The following is a 24,697-nucleotide window of genomic DNA, read 5'->3' on the forward strand; positions in this document are numbered from 1 at the left end:
TCATCTTGACGTCAGTGAGCTCTTCGCCGCAGAAAGCAGGAAGAAAGAGATTTTTCACATTATTGCACGCGAGGAGCTGCTGTAATGTGCTGTCTGCACCATGCCATTTTAAGGCCCATTTAGTAAAGTGCTGTAAGAGAGCGATGCCCTCCATATTCCGAGCAGGGTTGTGACCCAACTCCATACTGGCGTGTTGAGACTCCTTCCTGCAGCATGGTGACCAGATCCACCAGAACCGCAACAAGACCAGACCCCAGAAAAAAAGTTGTTTCAAACAAAATGAGGAAAGGACATTTTGGCTTGGCACAGAGTTATTACTATGCGATAAAAATCAGTTCAACAAGCATTTTTTCCACCATGTTGTCCTGGACAGACACAGAGAGCAAATGGGATTTTGGAAATTGATAAATTGTCCATTTATCTTTGTTTCTGTTACAATAATACAGGGGCTACTGTTCATATGTGGCTAAAACCATTCAAAACACATGTTACACTGCAGCTTTTGTTTATCAATAACCCCATGTTCAGTGCATGGAGGATTCCAGAGCCTATTCCAGAGGCATAGGGTAGGAGGCAAGGTGCACTCTGGACAGGATACCAGTCCACCACAGTACAAACACACACGTACTCATTCTCTCTCGCTTACACACACACACGCACACACACGCACACACACACACATATTGTCTGAAACCGCTTGTCCCAAGCGGGGTCGCGGCCATCTGGAGACTAACCCGGCAACACAGGGCGCAGGGCTGGAGGGGGAGGGGATACACCCAGGACGGGACGCCAGTCCATTGCAAGGCACCCCAAGCAGGACTTGAACCCCAGACTCACCGGAGAGCAGGCCCTGGCCAAACCCGCTGCACCACCATGCCCCCCCACTTATACACACTAGGGGCAATTCAGAATCAAAAGTTCACCTGAAACACTTTTCTTTAGAATGTGGGAGGAAACCAGAGCAGTTACAGAGATTGTTAAAATAATGGACTGGCTTAGGCCCTTAGTCCTGACCTGAACCTGACTGAGATGTGAACAGACTTGAAAAGCATGTTGCTTATGCATGAAACATCCAAGTATTGCTGAGCTAAGGTAGCTCTGCATGAAGGGCCAGAAGTGATGTGAGACTTTGGTTAACAGCTCTAAGAAGTATTTTGTCGCAGTCATTTCTATTAAAACTCAATATAATCATCAATAAAAGAACACAAGGGCAACAAATGGTCAAAAAAAGCATCTATCTATCTATCTATCTATCTATCTATCTATCTATCCACATTAGTTCAGGTTGAGAACCTTGCTGAACAGTGCCAAGATTAGGGCATGGTCTCATGGTCTCATTTTATTCTTTATTCATTTTTTTCAATTAAAGAAGTATTACTGCATTTTCACATCACATGCAGTTTTTATGTGACGTTCATCTAGTACATAACTGTTTGGCATTCATGGCTCACAAATGAAATGTAATTAAAAATTAAAACAGAGCTCACATGCCCTTCCAACCAGTTATTTGGCGTATGCAAAACGGTGACCTCCGACACAGCAATTGGTAGCAATAATTGATATAACGATGACAGAATAAAAATGTGATACCGAGGGAAACTGCTTGCTCGCACCCCGGCGTGAAACTGCACGGTGGGGTTTTGGAAGTCCTTGTCTCGGAATGGAAGACCTTACTGGAGTGGAGCATTTTTTTATTTATTTATTTATTTTTGCTTTTTTTTTTTAATAATAATCATCATCGCCACATGCAGTGCAGCTCTGCTCAGGCTACAGTCAGTGGGGGTAATGGCTGCAGCTCCGGCATGACAGATAGCAGAACTGAACACATGACTGTTCTCAGCGTTACCCAGAAGGATTTAACACATTCCACTGTAATCTAATAGCTTGTTTTTGCTGCTTGTCCCATTCATCACAACGTTTCCCAAAGCCACTATACGTCCTGCTCCGCCATCGACCCTGTCCTCGCATCGTACACTTTCTGTGAAACATGGCCGTATAAATACGCAGGTCTGCAGCAACGCCTGCCTCCTTCCCGTGCCTCTTGCCCTGTAAAGGCACCAATAAAACACGCCTCATTTTGGGCCGAGTGAATGTGGAGAAGGCCGGGAGGGAGAAGCGGGGAGTTTTCTCGTTCGCTGCCTCCGTGCCGCAGACCCCAGTCCGCGCCGTGTCACACACCGCAACCCTAAATACTGTACCAAGGCGCCACATATCAAGGTCAACCCGGCAGCCAGAGGGCGTCGAGCAATTAAAGTTGCATCCCCTCTCCTCAACACACTGGCTAACTTCCCTGTTACATAATCCCTTATCTTTTTTTGAGGACCCTGTGACCCGGAGGGTTTACGAAGTAAAGAACCTCTGAGAAAAAGACTGGAATGCAAACAGGCATATAATGCTGCAGATTGCAGTACCACAGCAGCCGAATAGGTGGCGCTGTCCGTCGGTGTCGAGGACTCCAAAATGCTTTCCATAACCTTGCCTTGGTTTGTAGAGGAAGCATTTCAGGACCGCTTGCTGCTCTGCCTTTCAAGGACCCGGGTTCCAATCCCACCTCCTGCTGTAGTACCATACTTACCATGAACCGTTACAGTAAAAAGTAACTGAGATGCATGTCGCTTTGGAGAAAAGCGTCTGCTAAATGAATAAATGTAAATGTAAAAATTACCCTGCTCTATAAATGGATAAATAATTGTAAGTCGCTCAACATTGAAAAGTAGCTTGGAGAAAATAAATAAATAAATAAATACAGTATCCAAAATTAAATGTCCTGAAAAGCACAAAGAATGACCCCCCCCCCCCCCCCCCCCCCCCCCCAACCCCCAGTCTATGGTACTGATGTTCCCACTTGTCAGTTGATCACTGAAACAGTGACAGAGGTAATAGATTTGCTACAGGGCTCAAAGTGACAGTGACTCAGCAAGTATCAGTGCAGACTCATAGTTCCTGGTCCTGGGTTTGATTCTGGGCTCAGATTGATGCACTAAATATTCCATTTTGGGGACAGCAGGTGGCGCAGTGGTGAGAGCTGTCACCTTGTAACCTTAAAGCACCTGGGTTCACATCCCTCTCCTATAAAACCCTTAATCGTGGTACTTACCCTGTGCTGATACAGTAAAAATGACCATGCTGTATAAATGGGTAAATCAGATTAAAGCTGCTCATCTAACACAGTATGCTGCCTTGGACAAAGAAGTAAAATCAATAAAAGTTAATAAATTAATTTTTAGGGGAAATTGTCTGTTAGCTGTTTCCCTCTTTTTAAAATATATTTTAATTTATGCTTTATAGTGTGTGGGGGGGTTGTCAGAATACTTGTTCCCATATGACTGGGCAATTGTTCCCATTAATTAAAAAAATAAAGTTGTTCAAGTCCATATGTCAGTTATTACTGCTGTCTCATTATTATTAATTTTGTTACTACTTATTTTAGTACGAATAATATTAATTGATTTCTTTGTACGAATTCATTCACAGCAAGAAAGTCCCAAAATCGCAGCGCATTAAGATTTCAACCTGCGCGGAAAAATTTCATATTATTTCAGACCATTGACATGTATGAATATTTAGAGGAACAGCCCGGGCCGGTTTGAAAACTGCATGTTCCCTTAGATTTCCTGTTCATATTCCGACTCATCTACCAATATACTTTGCTGCACTCGAGAATAAGCGGATAAATAAAGAGCAGCGATAAAAGAGGCGAGTGGCCGCGGAGCCGCGAGACGATCACCTGTGTCCTCGAGCCGCGCCGCTCATTTGCATGCGCTGCGCATCTCCTACCTGCGGCAGGATCGGGACGGAGGTGCGTGAGCCGCGCGTGAGCTGGGGGGGGGGGGGGGGGCGGGGCGGAGTGATCGGTCGGAGGGGTGGGGGACTGGGGGGGCTTAAATAGAGGGAGTCGGCGATCGGAGCATCGCAGAGTGGGAGCGGAGCAGCGCGTCTCTTCGCACCGCACCGCACCTCTTCGCACCGCACCGCGCCGCGCCGCGCCTCTTCGCACCGCACCGCACCGCACCGCACCGCACCACGTGAGAGCAGCATCCCGCACGGCGCTCCAGGGTCCAGCGACATGGCCAACGCTCTCCTGCAGGGGGTCGAGATCTCGGCCTCTCAGTTCCTGGATATCTTTAACCACTACGACAACGACGGTAACTACCCGTACTACAAGTCTTACAAGTAGAAGTAGCCCGAACGAACCGGCACCACACAGTGTCCCCGGACCGCGGAGTAAAGCGACACCGAGCACCGTGGGGGACACTGGGAGGACACAGGCCAGTCGTGGCGCGGCGATTCTCCGCATCCGACTCGACTGCGCGTCTTCACCTCCATGTGATCAATAACAAATCGATAGTTCTGCCTGTCCTGCGTGAGGAGAAAGCGCACAAGATCTAAAACGGTCTCGTGCGCGCGCGCGCGCGTGTGTGTGTGTTCTCTACAGAGTAACCTGCACAACATTTTACTCCCGCAAAGTTGGGCAGAAACAGTGTAAATGTGAGCATTTTGTTCACACTCACTGAAAACTGGGAGAAGTCGGCGCGTTTGATGTTCGCGTCCGTAAAGACGCGGCGTCGCGCGGGGACACGAAGCGCCCGCAGCTCAGCGGAGACGCGCAGATCACGTTCGGTGGTTTCGGTCGCGCGCGCACGGCGATTGGATTGTGCGCAACTTCTTAAGTGCGCCAATATTATTTCCCTGCTGCACCTGATTGATAAATCATTATGAAAATAAATCTGGGCTCCAGAATAATGGTGCTGGTCGCTGTACCCGGTTCGGTTCTCATTTGTGCTCCTATCAATTCTTGCAGGCAACGGATACATCGAAGGGAAGGAGTTGCAGAACTTCATTAAAGAACTCCAACAAGCCCGAAAGCAGGCGGGACTGGTGAGCTCGCGCACCGGCGCATGACACCACACGCGTGCGATTCATAAAGAAGCGCGTCCTCTTCCTTCGCGCTTTCCCAGCATACACTTTGTGTCCCTTTATCCCTTTGATTTTCATTTTAAATCCCATTTCCAATCAATCGTTCCTGTTAGTGCGCGCGCCTCCGCGTCTTTGCGTCTTATATTTGCTAATGTTTCGTGAACGTATCTATCTGATAAACACGAGGAAATATGTCAAGGGAATTATGTGGCGCTGCGACTGCAATGTAATTATAATTATTGCTATTGGTATTGCAATTATTATGCGCATCGTTATTAGGCTGCTGTTTTTTCCGTATTTTTGGGGGCTTTTCGTGGTTTTTATCAGCAGTAGCACATACTAAAATCTGTACATTTCAGTTTAACAAAAAAATGCTTGATTCATGTTTCGGAGGAATGGAAACTGTCCTATTGATTTTTTTTTTTTTTTTTTTAGAAAATGCAATGCTTCTCCTCTAAGGTCAATCAAAAGCGTCCTTTAATCGATATATTGGCTGAATTTGGAGAATGCTTCAGCCCTGTTTTCCGATCAAATCAGTGTTTATAATCTTATTATCCTGGGGCAAAAACACCAGCTGTGGGTCTTTGCCATTTCACCTTCCTTTCAGTCAAGGGGGGGTAGGGTGGGAGCTTGGGGGCTTGGGGGGGCGGGGGGTTGATGATCCTCACTGCAGACGGACAGTCTGGCTTATTCTTATTAATTGAAGAGCAATGGTTTCCCGGCAAACCTGTGCCAGAATGTGAATGAAGGGAATAAAAACTATTGTGATGTGATTTCATATTTATAAAACGGTAAAGTTCTGTTCTGGAAGAGAAAAATAGCCTTTGTTTCCCCAACTATCAGCCTTTCAACATGGTAAACGTGTAAGCAGTGTTTCTCTTTTTACGAATGGCCGTGAAACAGTGATTTGTCATTCTGATATCTTGGCAGCCGCATGGGGTCGGCTTGGTTAGATAACACAGTAAACCGAGGTTAAAAACATAATTTAATCAGAAAATAGTTGAGTGTATTTGACAGGAAGACAGCTGGCTCTGCTTAATTTGAAAGGTGACGTCAGGATTGTGAGCTGTGCTCCATATGCCTTTGGTTCGGCTTTGGTGAGGATCATCTTGCCAGAAATCTAACATTAGCTTCCCCCATGGAAGCCTCTCAGATGCTGTTCCAAAGACTTTTACAGCAGAGACTGAAGCATTTTTTTGCCACAAGAAGGACCACTGAGTCATGGACTAACAAAGATACAAGCAATCTCAAGGTGCTTGTAGATCCTGGAATTAAAATGGGTCAAGGAAGCTCCTCTGCCATTGGATGAGGGCCAGAAATGGGGATGGAGGTGATCCCACAGAAGATATGGGCGAAGGCATAAAGACGGAACTTCTTCTGTGAGCAAGACATCCCTGAGGTTCTTAACCTTAAGGCCAGCATTTTTGGCACTCTGGGAGCACCATTGACCAAGGTTACTTTGACACAAGAAGGACAAAAGAAGAGCTTTACATGGGGACATGGACCAATCACAGAGACAGGAGGATGATAACTGTGGATCTTAGCAGATGAAACATCTACACTGTCACTTCTCCAGTAGCTACTTGCCTGCAAGTAATTGTTCCATTATTTTTCAGCTCCTTTTTTCTTCTAATGACACTTGGGTTGGTAGCTACCATCTGTGTCCTCTTACAAGTACAAGTAGACAACACCGATGACACTTAAACCAGTTCCCATTCCCTTCGTATTCGCCATGGCTCTTGCAGCTCATGTGGATCTGCAAAAATGCCGAAATCTGTTTGGATCGCATTCTTTTTCCGGGTGCTGCTATGACATTTATATTTAAAAACTTCTGTGACATCGCTGCTTTTGAGGATCCGAGTTGGGCGATGAAAACAAAAGCTCGCGTCCTGCCGTTGTGGAACTCTGACGTCAACGGGTCCTTTGTCTTCCAAAGCATTTGGACCAGTTCAGCAAAGAGGACGAGGGTTTCTCCCGACTCTCTCTGTCTTTTCTAGACCTTTCCTTCTAGGTTTGTTAAAGGCATTCACATTGGGAGTCAACGTGATCTTTTTCAAGGAGAATCAAAGGTTCTGTTGAATGGCTGGTCGGTTCGCCCCAGACCGCGGGCGCAAAAATTCAGAAAAGCTCTTTGGAAGGCTATGGAAAATCCACCCCACTCCAAGGGAAACCTTCCAGTTCACACCAGGATTTTTGTGAAATGCCTCCCTATCGTCATTGACGTTGCGCCCCGGAGATGCAAGGCCTCGGTAATTTGCCCCGACAAGCATCTGGCGTCGTGTTTGCTCATTCTGCGCTGACCCCTCCCGTTGCACGGGAAGTACAGAAGCAGAGCTGCTTTCATTCAACGCACGACACCTCGTCTTTAAGTGCAAACTTGTAATGCATGAAATGAAAAAGGGAGGGGCGCCTGTGACAAGCAGAGCGGAGACTGTCTTCTGTGGGGAGCCGCACTGCAGGAGGCCAAGTTCACCAAGGTGTCCCGAACCTCCTTTCCGGAGTCCATTTTCACCGTATCCTCGGCGTCATTGAGAACCGTCACCCCCGTCGACAGCTTCTTCTCTATGTTCGGCAGGAGCCTCATGAACCTTTCGCTTTTTGAAATGCTGCTGCGGCTCGAGACGCCTCGAACCCCGCTGAGCTGGGATGCAGAACTTTAAGCTCCGACTTTGCGAGATGCCTCGACCGGGGCAGTCGCTCCCCCCTGCCGCGACGGTCCTCAAAGCTTCGTTCATTATTTCCTGCCACCGACGGGTCTCCTTCCTTCCATTACAACAGCGAGGAAGGCTTAGTCAGCCCATCCAGAGCATCGCTTCTCGGGAGGGTAAAAGGGTGTGAATTCCGACGTACCGTATGAAAGCCACTCAGCCAAAGGTCGTTTTCATCAAGACTACTGCAGCGGAGGCCTCTCTGCACCGATTATCTGGCGGCTGCAGAAGGCATTGGGAGAATGATCATAATCCTCCGGTGCGCACTGTCAAAACATGACAGTAAAGGTTATGTAAATTATGATTAATAGAGGACACCACGGCAGAGCCGTTATCGATCGAGCCTGGAGTTCACGTGTAGATTTCGAATGACGTGGGACATGGGGTGTCTTTAAAACGACGAGCCCTAAAGCCTCTAGTCTGCTGTACTTAAGGGAGCTTGAGGCCAAAACAACTACAGAAGTGGTTTTATTAATGAGCTGATTCTGTGGTTTACCTGTTCCTACAGCAGGGTACTTTTTACTGTATTAGTTCAGGGGAAGTACTACAGCAGGAGGGATTTGAACCTGGAACTTCTGTGGCCAGGGGTTGCAGCGCTAACTGCTGCATCACTTCAGTTTGCTCTAAATGCTTTTTGATTGAGGGTGTGAACACAGGAGAGGGGGTCTGAACCCTGGGTCTTTCAATTGGAAGACAGTGACTCTAACCACTATGCCACCTGCTGGTCTCTTTGGCGTGTCGCATTGTGGGATGTCAGCAGTAACAGGCATGAACTGTGCTGTGTTCTTTCATGTGAAGGATCTCCAAAGAACGTGGAGCTCATGCAGCTGGTGACCATCGTGTGCCTTCTTTCATATCTTGAAGAAGACAAAACGTCAGATTGACTAGTAAGGACGGGCCAGGTTACCGCGGTGAAACCGCATTACGTCACGGGTGTGATCATCAGGAGTCATCGACCAGAGGGATTGAAACACCCTTCATTTCGGTCCTTTTGGACAGTGACTGCCGACGATCACGCCTGTGATGTAATGTGATTTCACCGCGGTAATGGGCCTTCTCTGTGTGTGGCAATGCACTGGGCGGCTGAGAAAGACGGTAAAACGACAGGTACGCCCCTGATTCGTTGCAGCTCTGCACCTGCAGCTTTTTGCAAGTCACTTCCCTGAGGACAAGTGTGTCCCTCGCTGGTGTGTCGCGCAGTCCCGGGAGAATCCTGTCTTCAGTCTCACGGGAGGTTTCGTTTTCGAACCCCGGTGCACTCTCTGATGTCTCCGTTATTCTTCTTAAAAGGCTCTCAGGAGCAATAAGAAGAAGCGACTGAAAGGAGGTTTGTCGGCATCAATAAGGAAAATGAGCTAAGAAATAAAACTGCTGCAACGGGAGGGTGTGGGGGGGGGCAGACTCACTCAAGGGCAGTTAGAGAACGCGTGTTTTGATCAGAGTCTGGCAACTCTGAAATTAAACGGGGTTCTTTCTCGGGGGGCAGTTTGAGAAAACGAAAATAGCTCGAAGCTCATCTCCATGTTGAGCCTACAGGCCAGAAAAAGACCTGCTGCCCCCCCCTTCCCGCAAAGGGTCCAAAGTGGAAAGCCAGTAGGCTCTTAGTTCTCAGTTTTAGCTCCAATGTGACGGTTGGACTTCCCTCTGTCCCTCAAAGCTGCTGAATCCCTCCCAGCATTCAAGAAGGGTCTCAAACCCATCTGTGACACACGACGCAGGAGACAGCCGGTGCGTGTTTGTGCTCCTTTTATTTCCAGGTGTTGGATACAGCGTAACAGGTCACGGCGGGGAGGGAGCGGAGGAAAGGGGGAGACCAGGAAAGGGGCAGAGAGGGGGGGTCCTGTTGTGCGTGCAGGGCTGTGCAGGGTCATCTGCGCTCCTTGCTCACAGTGAGGTTGTCACGCGTCGGTCTCTGGTTCTCGTTCCGTCGTTCACTGTCGAGCACAGGGGTTAAAATAGAGGTCGATATTATTCCCAGGTGTGGCGAGTCCCTCCCTCTCCCCTCCCCCGTGCCACACCATCTCTTTCAGATCCAATTCAGTCCTGATCTCCTGACAGTCCCATAAATGAGTCCAACACCATCCCCTATGTATTCCATCGTTGAATGTCCCTTCTACAGGAGCTACTGGAGGGATGTGAACCAGCAACATGGTGGTGTCAGACACACGAGCTGTGTGTCCGTAGTCCTGCGTCTATGTCTAAAGCTCTTTGTTATTGTTGTGGCACTTTTGTTTACGCTGAGCTGTTTGTCATTTTGAGTGAAGTATCTGGTAGATGAATAAATGTAAATGCACAAGACCCGATGAGTCACGACACCCACGCCAGGCTGCTACGCTCCTCCACCTCTGCCCCCCGGTGGTCCCACACAAAAGAGGTCCAAAATCGAAAGCACGAAGGTTTTTAGTTCTCCTCCGATGTGGTGGTATGACCTCCCTCTGTCACTCAGAACTGCTGAATCCCCCTCAACATTCAAGGAGGCTCTCAAAACTCACCTTTTTCGGACTCACTTCTCCCCCGATCGCCTATGTGCCCCGTAAACGTGTTTGTTATGTGTTCAATAATGTAAAAAGACCCTGTGTGCAGCTGCTCTTGTAGATTATACCATAGTACGTGACAAAGTGAACAGAAGTAAACGGACATGTGGATGTGAGGTGGAACATGTGCCGATCACCGTTTCGGCCGTTTCTTTGTCGACTTCCGCAGGAGCTCACAGACCAAATGAAGGCGTTCGTGGCGGAGTACGAGAAAAACACCGAGGGCAAGATAGGAATTGTGGAGGTAAGACTGCGTCATCCGATGAGCAAACCTCGAGGTTCCCTTGAGTAAGTGTTTACTAAAATACGGACGTGTTTATGGATGTTCAGTCTCTGCAACACATTTGCACTCGGGAAACCGGTTCACCCTCATTGATGGCAACTTCCGAATGTCTGACAACCGCGATAAATGTTTCGACAGGGCAGCAGGTGGCGTAGTGGTCGTGCCCCTGTCTTTGGCCTCAGTGGTCACAGGGTCAAGTCCCGCATTCTCCTGTATTACCCTTAGTCAAAGCACTTACCCTCAGTTGATAGAGTAAAAATCTCCCTGCTTTATGAGTAGATAAATCGGTGTAAAGTAACTCAACTCTCATGTCACCTTTGCGAAACGATTCAGATGAACACAAACGTTTTGGTCAAGAGCATTTGCATATAGATGGAATTTCACGTGTTGGATGTTCCTTCAGACACATTCAGCACAACAGATACTGCAAGCATTACGCAACATTCAGGTATATATAATTATTATTATATAATGTATAAATATGTTATTATTTAATATTGTAGCAAAGTTTAAAGAAAATACAATAAATGCGAATAATGCAGTTATTTATAGGCGTGTTTGTGAGCTTATTTTAGCAATATGACGATAAAGTGGAAACAGCGGCAGCACTGATTATAAACAGGTGAGGCTGGTGACACTAAAATTTGGAAACAATCGCCGCCGGCGCCGTGAATGACAGTTTAATCTCTCCTGTTCCTATTAAATGTCAAGTCAAGGGTGTCGATACTCCCGAGTGCGTGCGCCAGGTTTTACCGCGCGGCTTATTACCACTCTGATGGCCTTCGACCAGCGGTGTTTGAGGAGATGCTCAACGCAGGACTGTGCAGCACCTGAAGGATTATACCCGACCAGTAAATTTAATGTAAAATAATTATTGTATTGCGCCGTTGAGTGAAAGGTTTGGCTCGTACCATTGCCCTACCGTGGTAAAACCAGGCCTGCGATGTTACGCTCTCAGAACATTGAGCATTCGCACTCTGGTTATTGACAGCTGCACTCAGATGCTCTCATCCAAATGATATACAAATATTCTGGATGCGTAAAATCAGAGGTCCCATATGTTAACGTAAGAGAAAGTTCATATTTCCTGACCTGGAAAATATTTAAATATTTTGTTCCATATTGAAAGACTACAAAGAATGAATGTTTCTAGCTTAACTTTGAAATATATTTAAATAACTCTTCCTCCTTAATTCTTTTTTCCGCTGGTACCACGGTTTATTCTGGAGTTTCTAAACGTTGCAGATGCATTAATCGCTGTCATCGGAGGTGTTTGCGATACTTGATATTCGAAAACGAACATATTTTGAATGTCTTTTTTCGTGCATTTTGAACGCTCACAGTGCATCTATAAATCATGAGCTCCACATTCATCGGCACAGTGTAAAAAGAAAACCGTGTTTCGGGGTTGGAGAATACTTTGTAATACTTTAACGTCTAGGGATGATCAGTCTGATATTTCCAACTGTTGCGATGATATTTTTATTCCCCATCACAGAAAGAAATAAATAGTCTGTATTACTCCTCTACTTGCCTGCCACAGCTTGTACAGATCTTACCCACGGAGGAAAACTTCCTGCTATTTTTCCGGCAACAGTTGAAATCCTGCGCAGAGTTCATGCAGGTATTTATTTTAACAAATTATTATCCAGCACGACATTGTAAGCAGGGTCCTCTCATTGCGATGAAGTGATTACTGTGATTCCCCCCTGTATCTTTCATCCGTAGAGGTCGGGTTCGAACGGCTTCCCACCCTTTTTTACCCAAAGCAGCTCCCTGTGTGCAGAAACTATTCCAGTTTTACCCAGTTAATTATCTGGATGATTTAATGAAGCACTTACACTACATGCATATATATAAAAAAAATAAATAAAAATGAAAGAATTAAGGGTAACTGCAATTTGGTGCAAAATACATGCTTATAAGATATCTAGTCACTGAGTAATAAAAATAATAAATACAGTGTAATCATATAATACATTTTTAATTATTTTTGCAGTTACCATAAAAATGTTTATATATGCATATGTATGTATGTGTGTAATTTTATATATGTGATATATATGACAAATATATACAGTAAATATATGCTACTGAAGTACCTTTATCCTGAAGCAATGAATATGGTAAAAGAGCCACTTCCTTAAGTTCTATATGTGTGAAAATATATTTAGTTATATGTTTCTCACACAAGAACAACCTGGTTTGTCTGCAGGCCTGGAGAAATTACGATGCCGACCACAGCGGCTACATTGAAGCCGACGAACTGAAGGTACGGCAAAGCTATGAAAAGAGATGCGATTTTGCGAACTGTCCGGTGGATTCTCATGTCTGCGCTCCTGACGTGACGGTTCAAGCTGTAAAAATATCCATTTCTATTACAGTTCAATTAATGGACTAATGGCTGTGCAGGTCGGCCTCTTTCCAGGACATGAATAATGCAACGCTGCTAAAATTGTACTCCACAGAAGTGCAAAAAAAAAACCTCACGTTTATTTCTTATGACGTTGGAAAATATTTTAAAATTAGTTTAAAAATATGACAAAATTTAGTAAAAATTAACTTGAAATAAATTTTTTGTATTACACAATGGAGCATTTCGAAATGGCTAGACAAAAAAAAAAAACTAAAAAAGGAAATAATTCTTAAAAAGAAAATAATTAAAAAATTTGGACCTTGTCTATTCGTGGCTCCATTAACAGCTGTCAGATTTTCAGCCGGTGCCTTGATAATGAAGGCCATCCATCACGGGCGCGAGGACGAGAACGGTCGTCTCAACGTGTGCGCGGGGCTGGAACGCATGGCTGGCCGATGCACCATGTTCCTGAGATGGGTTCCGTACCTATTTTTATGCAGAAGGATGCACAGCGCTGCTTGAAAGTATGTGAATCCTATAAGGATGATCCTTACTCCTGTATGAAATATTCAACTAAACTAAAATTAAATGAAATTAAAATAAAATCTAAATGTTAAATCTTAAACTTATGAGTAAATTATTATGATTTATACTCATTCCAGGGAATGTAGTGGTTAGAACTACTGGACCCGGAGATCACAGGTTTGAGTCCCAAACCCTGATTTGCTCCAGTTGAATTACCCAGCTGTTTAAATGGGTAAATAACTGTAAGCAAGTTGACATTATAAGTTGCTTTGAAAGAAAGTGTCACCTAAAGGAGCAAAGGATTTACCTGATTCTACTTGCTTTAACCAGTTCAACTTGGGCTTCATGTGCTTTTACACCTGCACTACCTGCGTGTTGCTACTGCACATATGATTTCCTCTACAGGAAACAAAATATGAAATTGGTCATTACACACCTATTACATCACATGAGAAACATGGGTGGCACAGCGAGTAGCGCTGCTGTGTCACAGCAGCTGGGTGGTGTGAGAGAATGTGGGTTTGAGCCCCGCTCAGTCTGTGTGGAGTTGCATGTTCCGTCCAGGTGCTCTGGTTTCCTCCCACACTCCAAAGACATGCTGTTCAGGTTTCCCCATGGTGTGTGAGTGAGAGAGAGTGTGTGTGTGTTCTATTGATGTCATGGATGAGTGACCCATTGTAAGTAGTGTATCTAGCAGTGTAAGTCACCGTGGTGAATATGGTGTGTGGGCTGATAACGCTACATAGAGTTCATTGGAAGTCACTTTGGAGGACGGTGTCTCCTAAATAAATAAATGTAATATCTTCACCAAGTTATTATAGAACAACTACAAGACACTATATTCTGATAACATTTTGTGAAAAACCATCATGTAATCAGAAAAAAACATAACAAATAAAAATACAAGACAGAAATAGTATCATTTTATATATATCTACACACTATATATATATAATATATATATATATATATAAAATGGAATAAATATACGCTCTCCTTCTGCCTCAGTAAACAAAGATGATAAAGCAGCATTACAGGCATATAGGATTTCCTCTTTAATACCTTCATGAATAACGTTCACACTGAATCCATTTACTATGGTAACTTACTGTGCTGCTCCATGACAGAGTGAAAGTAAACAGATAAAAATCATGCTGCGTATGGCAGTGCGGAGCCCTGAATGTCGGTCACTCATCAGTTCTGAATGACCGAAGCGGCAAAAACAAACGCGGCGAAAGCAGCTGCACCTGGTGCTCGTGCCCGTCTCGCATGGCCGCTTACACCGGTGCACCAGAATAGCTCTGATTTCACCTGAAACATTTTCTCTCCTCCGCCCGTTTGGTTTCGTTCATTTCGCTTTTGCCGGAACCCTGAGAATTTAACGAGAAAGTATTTGATGACGTAGATTGACGCGCATGGCTGTAGGTGGTGTTCGCTGCTGTGTCCTTCAGCACCGATCTAGATGGTTTTGCTTCTGCGCTGAAGTGTGTTTTTGCCCTGTCTGGAATTTCGCTGTGCAGCAGGATGTGTTTTAGTTGTGACTGTTGTGCCTGGATCTTAGGACTTCATCATCCATAGCTTCTGCAGTTAGGGTGCACTGTAGGAGGGCAGCGCAGGTCAGCTGGTCAGTTTCCTCCCACTGGGCATGGAGAAAGTCATGGTGGGAGCAGGTGAGGCGTAACCTCTCCGGTGTGTCCTGGGTCTGCCCCGGTGGGCTCCTCCAACTGGGATGTGCCGGAACAACTCCCGCGGGTGGCATTCAAGGGGCTTTCTTACAATGTACCTGAACAACCTCAGCAGAGTCCTCTCTGTAGAACTTTATGGAAGGTCATAACCCCAACCCCAATGTCAAGCCTAGCCCTACGCTTTTACACATTCCTGTTCCTATCCCTAACCCCTAACCCTATGCATATACCCAATCCTATCCCTAACCCCCAACCCCAACCCTATGCTTATACCCAACCCTAATCCTAACCTCAGTCCTAATCCCTAACCCCAGCCCTATGCTTATATCCAGTCTTAACCTCAACCCTAACCCTACACTTTTACTCAACTCTAACTCTAATCCCAATCCCAATCCTATGTCTATACCTAACCCTAACAGGATAACTAAAAATGTAACATGTACACTGCACGTTAATGCATAATTCCCCTGAAGGTATAATAAAATTGGAAGCCAATGACGGTGTGGACTGAAGTGACGTTACTGTGACGACAGTGATTCATTGACTGTCCTCCTTCTGGAATAACCTGCACGGGGTGAAGGAAAGCTCTGCAAATACTTTGATATTGTTGTCTGCTTTATTGGATGCGTCACATATTTTTGACTGCAGGCAATATCAGCGCATGAGTTTGCCGCTGACATCTGTGGCTAACAGCAGTGGCCTTAAGAGGTATGTCTTGCCTTGCAGAACTTCTTGAGAGATCTGCTGAGGGAGGCGAAGAAGCCGTACGACGAGAAAAAGCTGGAGGAATACACGCAAACCACGGTAGGGTTCCGGTGGCGTTCGCTCACCTCGGCCTGGTGAGGCAAAGTGATACAAGTAGCACGGCCAAAAAGTCGTGTGTGTGTGTGTGTGTGTGTGTGTGTGTGTGTGTGTGTGTGTGTGCTGCCAGCGGCCAGGTGTGCCACACCCATCAGGTGTGTCCACAGTAAAAAACACCTCATAGCCACGGGCATCCAGGTGCAAACCACCAACCCAGATGGCAGATGAGGCAGGAACGAGGTTTTGAATATGAAATAGAAGCAAAACCCAAGATGGTTAATGTCACAGGACGGGGACAACGCAACGAAAGTGCCAACGTAAGAGTTTGCGCACGAAAGACGTCAACGTCCAGAGGGGACCAGACGTCCAAAGAGGACCTTGCTTTTGGGTGTTTCCAAAGAGTGTAGTTTGGGTAAATGTTTGGAAAAAAGCTTCAACAATGTCAACTTACCCTCCCGACTTGATCATCCCTAAAATTGATGACAGTAACATCACGTTTGTAGGGATTTGGGAGTAAAAACAGGAGACGCTCATTCGGCACTTTCGTTCCGGAAGCGAGACTCGCTGGGTCTCCGTCTGATGTTGTGCACCGTGTCTCTACAACGTATACAACGGAAACTCATGACGGCTGCCTCTTTGTTTCCTGAAACGAGTGATTTATTTGTTGATTCTGAACGTTCCTCCTCGCAGCTCAAAATATTCGACTCCAACAACGACGGGAAGCTGTGCCTGCTGGAGATGGCGAGGTGCGTAAAGCCGCCCGTCGACTTTCCCTGGCTGGATGCTTGGCGGGGGGGTGTTAACCCTGCTCTCTGCTCATCCTTTGTCAGGCTGCTGCCAGATCAGGAGAACTTCTTGCTCAAGTTCCAGGTGGGTATCTTTGCTGCGTTGCATGGACTATGGTACATTTTACAACTTGTAATGACCTTCACCCCACAAATGTACTGAACTCTTCTTCCTTTCTCTCTGAAGGGGGTCAAAATGCCAAGGAAAGAGTTCAACAAGATTTTCGAGTTATACGATAAGGTACATTTTGAACTTCATCACATTTCCCAAAGTTACATAGTAGGTCAGCTTACAAGCATTTCAAAAGAGACCACCTGTTGATTGCTGACCGCAGTCCTTGACCCTGTGAATAGCGGTTTTTAAATGCGTAGAATATTATTAGGGAGGCAAGACGGTGCAGCTGTGTCACAGCACCTGGGTGGTGCAAAAGAACGCGGGTTCGATCACAGGCTCAGTCTGTGCGGAGTTTGCGTGTTCTCCCCGTGTCAAGCATTGGTTTCCTCCGGGTGCTCTGGTTTCCTCCCACAGTCCAAAGACATGCTATTCAGGTGGATTTGTGACTCTAAAGAGACCTGTAGTGAGTGATTGTGAGTGGCTACCCTGTGATGGATTGGCATCCCGCCCAGGGTGTACCCCCCCCCCCCCCCCCCCCAGCCTTGTGCCCAGTGCTTCTGGTATAGGCTCCAGTCCACCATGACCCTGGCAACGATAAGTAGTAACTGAAAATAGATGGAAAAGACTATGATATCAAATATAGGAATGACATGAAAATAAATGAGTTAAAGTTCCCTTTTCCAGCTGATTAATGGAAACAGCAGCAGAGCCGATTTCTTATTCAGATAAATTACATTTACATTAATCTCAATGGATTCGTTAGCTGATGTCTCTTATTTGGAACGACACGTGGCGAAAGTGGGAAAAGTTCAGAGTAACAATGATTTTATGGGCAAAACAACATTGGCAGGGCTCCAGGGAAAGGAGGAGTACATCAATAAGCGGTACTGTGGCGATGGTGCAGTTAAATGATATATTTTTTATGTTCAGCTGAGTTTTATCCGGATAAGGGTTTCTGGAGCTCTGACGTGTGCTTGGCAGCTCGCTCTGCCACTCTCTGCCAAAAATCCAATTAAACAAATTGGTGATGTGGGGGAACAAAAGGTAGCAGGGCGATGTGGCGGTCAGAGCGCTGGCTCTCCACACCTGCGAAAATAAACGGCTCAATGCGCGGTAAAGTGGAGCCAAGGTATACAGTGAGACCCTGCAAAAAAAAAGGTTTATTTAAAATTTATTTTTAGGATTCTAGGAAGTTGCACAAGCTCCGCCCCCAAACATGCGGCCTCATTTAAGAGCATAGGACGTCCTCTATAAGATACATTAGGATCAAACATTGCAGCATGTACAGTTTGGGAGATACATTTAAAATACTGTATATATGTCCTCTACAGAGGACAAAAATTAATAACTGGAGCTCAGGAGATTAAACTCCTTCAGCCCTTTTTTGTAAGAATAGAGAATTGACTGTGTCTTGGCCTGTCCACCGCCTCCGTCCTCCAGGTGATAACCACGGTGTCCCTGGACGTGGCGCTGGGACTCCGGTGCTCAGGGTCATATCGATCCGCAGGGTTAGGGTTGCACCCGCAGTCAGACGTCGGGCCCTGGGACGGAGCCAACCTCTCGAAGCGTCCGGCGGCGGAGGAAAACGACGACGGGTTTGTGCAACGGAGTTCCCGAAGCTGGAGTTCCATGGCCGTCATGTGTCGTAGGAATAGGCAAAGTAATTAAATAATTAAAGAAAAATAATACCCCCATCGTCAGACTGCAGCCGTCTGCTGAGTTTCAAGGGCAAAGCGCACGTCGCTGCTGTGATTGGGTTTCCGTCCTCCGCATCAGGCCGCACCAGTACTCTACAGCCGCCCTTTTCGGCCAACGGTTGATCCCTCTAGCAGAAAGCCGGACGAATTGTCACTGGAAAATCACGAGAAGGTGTTTCTCAGTTCAACCCACCCCGGTTAATGGCCGTATCCCGATAAACCGAGGCGCGGCGTCGGAAGCCTTTGCTGGCGCGAGGCGTCCGTTTGCAGACGTCGGCGCCGCCCGCAGGAAGCCAGCCGGGGCAAACAAATAAGCGAACTCTGGCTGGCGAGACGAGCGGGAAAGTCACTGTCGCTCGTTCGCGTCGCGATTGTTTATTCAAAACGACGATGCGGGCGCCCGCGGCACAAGCGCGGCATGCAAAGCGCGGCCGACCCCCCGCTCCTCCCGGGGGAAGCCGCTCTTCCGTAGCAGCGAAACGCCCGGTGAAGCTCACGGCCTGTTCCCTCCCACCCCTGTCCACGCTCAGGACGGCAACGGCTACATGGACGAGAACGAACTGGACGCTTTGCTCAAGGACCTCTGCGAAAAGAACAAGAAGGTAAGACTGCGCTTTACTCTCCCTCGGTTGTTGTGTTTAACTTAAACCGGAACCTGGCACGAGCCCTAAAGCGCTCCTTCCGGGTGAGAGGCCAAAGACCTAAGACCTTGAGACCTGGAGTTTAAAGAGTGTACGAAAACAAACTTTCGGGGACATGTAAGTGTAACTGCACGCATAAAATCACCTCATCATCCAGTCCATTTTTACGTGTCATTTGCATAAAAACCATAACGATAAAAGCTGCGGACGTCCTGTTCGCACTGGAGACGGACGTCTGGAGACAGAGACGTGACAGTTGACTGGTTCGGTTGGGAGTGCAGTGAGTATCCCGGGTAAAAAAACCCGTCGCGGCACCCCGGCTCCGGTCTCCGAAAGGCCGAGACACCGGGGGGCGCTGTTGAGAGCTCTCTGAAAGCCCCCTGCCGTTGTCCCCCCTTCAGGTGCTCGACTCCAACAAGATCCCCACGTATAAGACGGCCATCATGGCCCTGTCCGACGGGGGGAAGCTCTACAGGACGGAACTGGCGCTGGTCCTCTGTGCCGACAACTGAGGGCCCCCGCTCCCCCACCCCACCCCCAGCCCCCCTCCCCCACTTGCGGTGTGCGTACGGATAGCTAGAAACTCCGAGGACGTAGGGTGCACTTTACTTTGTTTTTCTTTCGAGGCGTGCGGCGTTTTGGGGCGACGGCGTCGCGGGTGCGATTCCCCGAATGACGGCCCGTACCTTTCAACCTGTTCTTTCTATACTGTTTGTAATGTACAGCTTTTGTAATGACGAGATTGATACAATAAAACGGACCTGCACTTTGATCTCTATATTATATATTCCCCGACGCGGCACCCCGACCCCCCCCCCCCCGACCCACCCACCCCCGGAGACACGCGGAGGCGTGTTCCCGAATACCGCACAACTAACGCGACGTCACCAGTAAAAATCAAACGTATATCCTTCCTGACAACGTTGTAGCCAAAGCAATAAACGTCTGTAAAGGCCAACGGAGCGTGAAGTGAAGCGAATTAATTAATTGAAGGAACAACGTGATTAATGTATAAGCAACTATTAACAGTAGCTACACTTTTACTTTTGCAATGCATGTTTATTGCCGAAGGCTGTCCTTCCACCGAGATGATATTAACAATAAGCACATACCCCAAGTGTATCTCTTACATGTACCCCCACCCCCACCTGACCCCCCCCCAATAGGACAACAAGTACATCGGGAGTTTCTGCTCTTATATCCCATTTTTGCACTGTAAGGAATGACGTGCTTCACTATGCTGAACACCAGACACTGTGTAACCTGAAATTAAACGTATAAAATACTACCTACACTCCTGGCTCTGTGTGTCTGTTGATGTGTTTCCAGCGAAATTATAAAACACCAGCTAACTGACCCCCTGCTGAGTGTAATATTTTAAATGTCACTTTGGTTATGTGGCGCGATCATTTTGTGCCTTGAAAAACGTTTCTTTTATTTTACAATGTTTTTAACCAGGGTTTTCTCAACCATAGTAAAAAGCTGCCCGTCGTCATCTGTGAAAATGAACAGTCGGGTCCACTGGGGGGGGTTCGCCCAGGCGGGGTTTCTCAGCTAATCGAGGTCAGGCAGTCCTTACAGGCCCAGTGGGTGCTTGGCTCTGACCTACCAGAGATCCAACAGCATCCTCCATGTGTAAAAGCTGTGTTCTCTGCTGGTGTGTAATACAATTATCAAGACCTTAATGGAAAGGAAGTTATTAAAATCATAGACAGAATCGGTGTAATTTACTATGTTATTACATGGCCCAAGTTTTGATCTCATGTCACTGACTTAGCCTCATACAGCTGGACACGTGAGCAGAGGTGGTCAGAAACTCGGCACGGAGGCGCCCCAGGTCTCTTGGGTTGTGGGTTCGAATCCGATTCGGTCTCTGTGGAATTTGCATCTTCTCCCCATGGGTTTCCTCCCAAAGATGATTCAGGCAAATTGGTGACACTAAGCTGAACTCACTGTGTGTGTGTGTGTGTGTGTGTGTGTGTGTGTGTGTGTGAGAGAGCGAGAAATTGGTCTGTGGTACACCCTGCCTGTGCTTTGACTCCTGACCAGACTGATCCTGCACTGGACAAGTGATTATTGATCATTCAGAAACACTCTCCACAGCAGTCTTTGTAGGATTGGAACCGACAACCACCTGGTTACAAATCTGACTGTACACTACCTGTAGCCAGGTGAAAATAATTATGACGCAATATGGAAGCCACAGGCCGCCCTCCTCTCCTCTACTCTCCCCGAAGATCACCCATCGCTCCTCCACCCTGGAGGGAGTGTGAGCAACACATATCCCGTCTTCAGGAACATCTGGGCTACAGTGTTGGACACACTCATGGAAATGACCAGAACCAGAGGAGGGGAATATGGGTAATTTGCTGAATTAACTCTTTGAAATAACTAGTACTCTGCAGAAATAAACCCTGATCTGATCGGTTTGGTTTTTAACCCTGAATTTCAACGTGGACAGTTTAGTTTCTTGGGTAAATAAAGATGCTCCTTGTTAGATGGAACCAAGAGCCACAATCAAATATAAAGATACTGATGACACTCAGTGACATTTAGGATGCTTCCAGAACGTTCTGTCCACCATTTAATGTTAAAGGGGTGTGTCCACGGTCCGTGGGATTGCGTCCATCCACTGGGTGCTGCTCTTCTTCTTCTTCCTCCAACTTTTCCAACCATAACCGCCTTTTCGGGAGAATCCAACCTTCTCGTGATGTGTCCAAAGCGTGGTAACCTCAATCTCCTTCCTGTTTCCAATGACACGTCCGGCCTGATTTGATCCAACAGCCATCTGTTTGTTTTCCTGCCTGTCCACGGTGTCCCCAGACGTCTCCTCCGGCAGCATCGTCTAAAGGCACCGTCGGCACATTTGAGGACCTTTTCTGGATCTTTCCTTTCGGCTCTGCCAAGCGCTCGTCTTCAGCAGAACAAATCGAATAACACATACGGTAAAATACGGTAAACATGCGGAAGGAGATGACAATCTGAAGTTCTCGTGCGTCGTCACACTTCTGCTGCGGACGGCATGTGCGATGTTGGACTCGAGATGTTCGAAGAGTTGTAGGCAGGTCCTCCCCACCCGCCGCAGAATGACACGGCAGAGTCAGAGGAGGATGGGACTCGGCACACCGCCGCCCATGATGGGGGGAGGGCGGCTCAAAGGGCGAAAAAGGGCACCATGGACGCCGCACTGGTTACATCAACGGTGTGATCTTATCTTATAATTGGGCCGCCCCCCCCACCCCCGCCGCAGAGCCGTTAAACATACAAGGAGCCGTTATCCGTCCTCGAAGACGGGGCCGGCGGGCGACCGGTACCAGGTAATTCGGCTCTGCGAGGAACAGGTGCGAGCGAGTCGAGGGAAATCCATTGTCGTCGTAGGCTGCATCCAGCTTTTCACTCCAATGCGCAATGTAGAATATGACAATATCATAGCGATACCACTATAATATCATAATAATATCATAACAGCCTCCACTAGACGACTTGATTGCATTTTATTTTCCTCCAGGCGTTCGCCTTTATCTCAAGAGCTAAACAGCTGAGTTATCGCCGGTGGCGGCGAATCTGCTACATGATAGGAAGGCCCCGACGGCCCCGTTTAGGAGTGCTGGGGTTCCTTCTGGTGTCACAACAGAAAACACACACACACACACACACACACATATACACACCAGAATAAACCTCACAGATTCTTACTAATGGTTGCTTCCAGTGCTTCCAGTGCAGTCAAATTTCATAAGCACTTCTGGATTATTTTTCTGAGGACTGTGACATGTAAAAGAACACACCACCCCCCCCCCCCCCCCCAAAAAGTAAATCTCGTGCCTGTCTGCCCGACTGAACAGAAGCTTCCGGAATCCGGTGTCAAATTAAAATTAAAAAATTTAAATGACCCTGCCATAAAAAGAAAATTGTTCCTTTCCACTCCAACCCTTTCTGACCTGATGGTCATATAAAACATTGTCCATTTCTTTCATAAGCTGTATTTGGCTCATATTTTACACTTTATGCGTACATCATATTACATTTATGGTTATACCTCTATACCTGCATCTCATTCTAAGTACTGTACCTCATGGTGCTTATAGGTATACAGTTCTGGTCCTCCCCAGATATATATATATATATATATATACATACATATATACATACTGTAGACATGGGGGTGCGGTGGCGCAGTGGGTTGGACCACAGTCCTGCTCTCCGGTGGGTCTGGGGTTCGAGTCCCGCTTGGGGTGCCTTGCGACGGACTGGCGTCCCGTCCTGGGTGTGTCCCCTCCCCCTCCGGCCTTATGCCCTGTGTTGCCGGGTAGGCTCCGGTTCCCCGCGACCCCGTATGGGACAAGTGGTTCAGAAAGTGTGTGTGTGTGTGTGTGTGTGTGTGTGTGTGTGTGTGTGTGTACTGTAGATATATATAAAATCCTGCAGTGGACTGGCAACCCATCACAGGGTTTACCCCCCCAAGCCTTGTGCCCAGTGATTCCGGGATAGGTTCCGGATCATCGTGACCCTGATCAGGACTAGAAGTTATTGAAAATGGATGGATAAATACATGCATACATATATATGGTCAACTACCCAAATGACGAGAGCCCATCGCATTCTGGGGATGTTTCTGTGTGCCGGCGGGGAACGAACCCGATGGATGACTGAGCCGTGCGGACAGATGGGCTGCAACAGCAGATCCATCAGTCGTCTCCGGGGGAATATAATCACCTCGGCCTGGGAGATACCGGCAAACCTTGGAAAGACGTCAGTGAGACGCCGAAATTATATTTAAGCCTAAATGGCACGACCTCTTTGCATACCGTACACTCGGCCGTTGTGACCACGGTGGGCCAATGAAACGCGTGAACAAATTAATGAAATAATTGGCAGGAGCATGACAGACGGGGAACGTCAGGCGCCTCTGCTCCTGTAATCAATTCCCGCCTTGGAAATGAGCACCGCAGACCTCCGTCGCCGGACTGTCCTCATGCGTACAGCTGTTGCCGGGACACCAGCTGCTCGGAGGGGGAGAGGGGGACCAGATGGCCTGCAGTTCCCTCTCTCACCACGGGGGCGGAGTCTCGGTCACGTCGAGACAATAAGCAACTGTGTGCCGTCAACTCCGTTCGCGCAAGCGGAGAATTTTTATCACGATTTTAACATTTACAGCTTGGAATTTCTACCAGACCCCTTTTTTTTCCCCCCCTTACAAACCATTTATTATTAACCATTTTTGTACAGACACTTTGTTCAAGACAATGTTAGATTGTTCATTTTACATTTGTGGAGTTGAGGCTTTTCTCCAAATTGATTTACATTGTTAAGCTATTTACAGCCATTTATCCATTTACAGTGCTTTGGAGCAGTTCACGGTCAGCACCTTGACTGGGGAGCTACAATAAGGGCTTGGAACCAAACCCAGGTCCTTTGAGTTCAAGGGTGGCAACTCTAACCACCAGACCACCCACTGTATTTATACATTCATACAGCAGGGTAATTTTTACTATACCAGCGGAGGCTAAGTTCCTTGATCAAGGGCACTATAGCAGCAGGTGGGATTTGAACCTTTGAGTTCCAGGCGGGAGCTCTAATCACTACGCCACCTGCTGCTTTGACACTGAAAGAACATATCTGCACACATGAAACACACACACATGGTAAA

General features: G+C 47.1%; 1 protein-coding gene across 1 annotated transcript; it reads left to right on the top strand.

Moving 5' to 3' along the window:
* The first annotated feature begins 3,975 nt into the window (after window positions 1-3,975).
* calb1 (calbindin 1) lies at window positions 3,976-20,330 on the top strand. The gene is made up of 11 exons (XM_029259795.1): window positions 3,976-4,145; window positions 4,802-4,878; window positions 10,329-10,403; window positions 11,986-12,066; window positions 12,658-12,714; window positions 15,735-15,812; window positions 16,500-16,555; window positions 16,640-16,679; window positions 16,782-16,835; window positions 18,937-19,008; window positions 19,449-20,330. Exons 1-11 carry the CDS (start codon window positions 4,067-4,069, stop codon window positions 19,557-19,559), a joined length of 780 nt encoding a protein of 259 aa, XP_029115628.1. The 5' UTR covers window positions 3,976-4,066; the 3' UTR covers window positions 19,560-20,330.
* The last annotated feature ends 4,367 nt before the right edge of the window (window positions 20,331-24,697 follow it).

This window comes from Scleropages formosus, chromosome 18 (genome assembly GCF_900964775.1).
Source record: "Scleropages formosus chromosome 18, fSclFor1.1, whole genome shotgun sequence".
In the NCBI taxonomy this organism is placed as follows: domain Eukaryota; kingdom Metazoa; phylum Chordata; class Actinopteri; order Osteoglossiformes; family Osteoglossidae; genus Scleropages; species Scleropages formosus.

What these genes read in the sequence shown, in the direction of transcription:
- calb1 (XM_029259795.1), top strand. Translation starts at nt 4,067, where the DNA reads ATGGCCAACGCTCTCCTGCAGGGGGTCGAGATCTCGGCCTCTCAGTTC. An exon ending in CCTGCGCAGAGTTCATGCAG is followed by an intron (nt 12,067 to 12,657) that starts GTATTTATTTTA and finishes GTTTGTCTGCAG; the next exon opens with GCCTGGAGAAATTACGATGC. An exon ending in ACTTCTTGCTCAAGTTCCAG is followed by an intron (nt 16,680 to 16,781) that starts GTGGGTATCTTT and finishes TTCTCTCTGAAG; the next exon opens with GGGGTCAAAATGCCAAGGAA.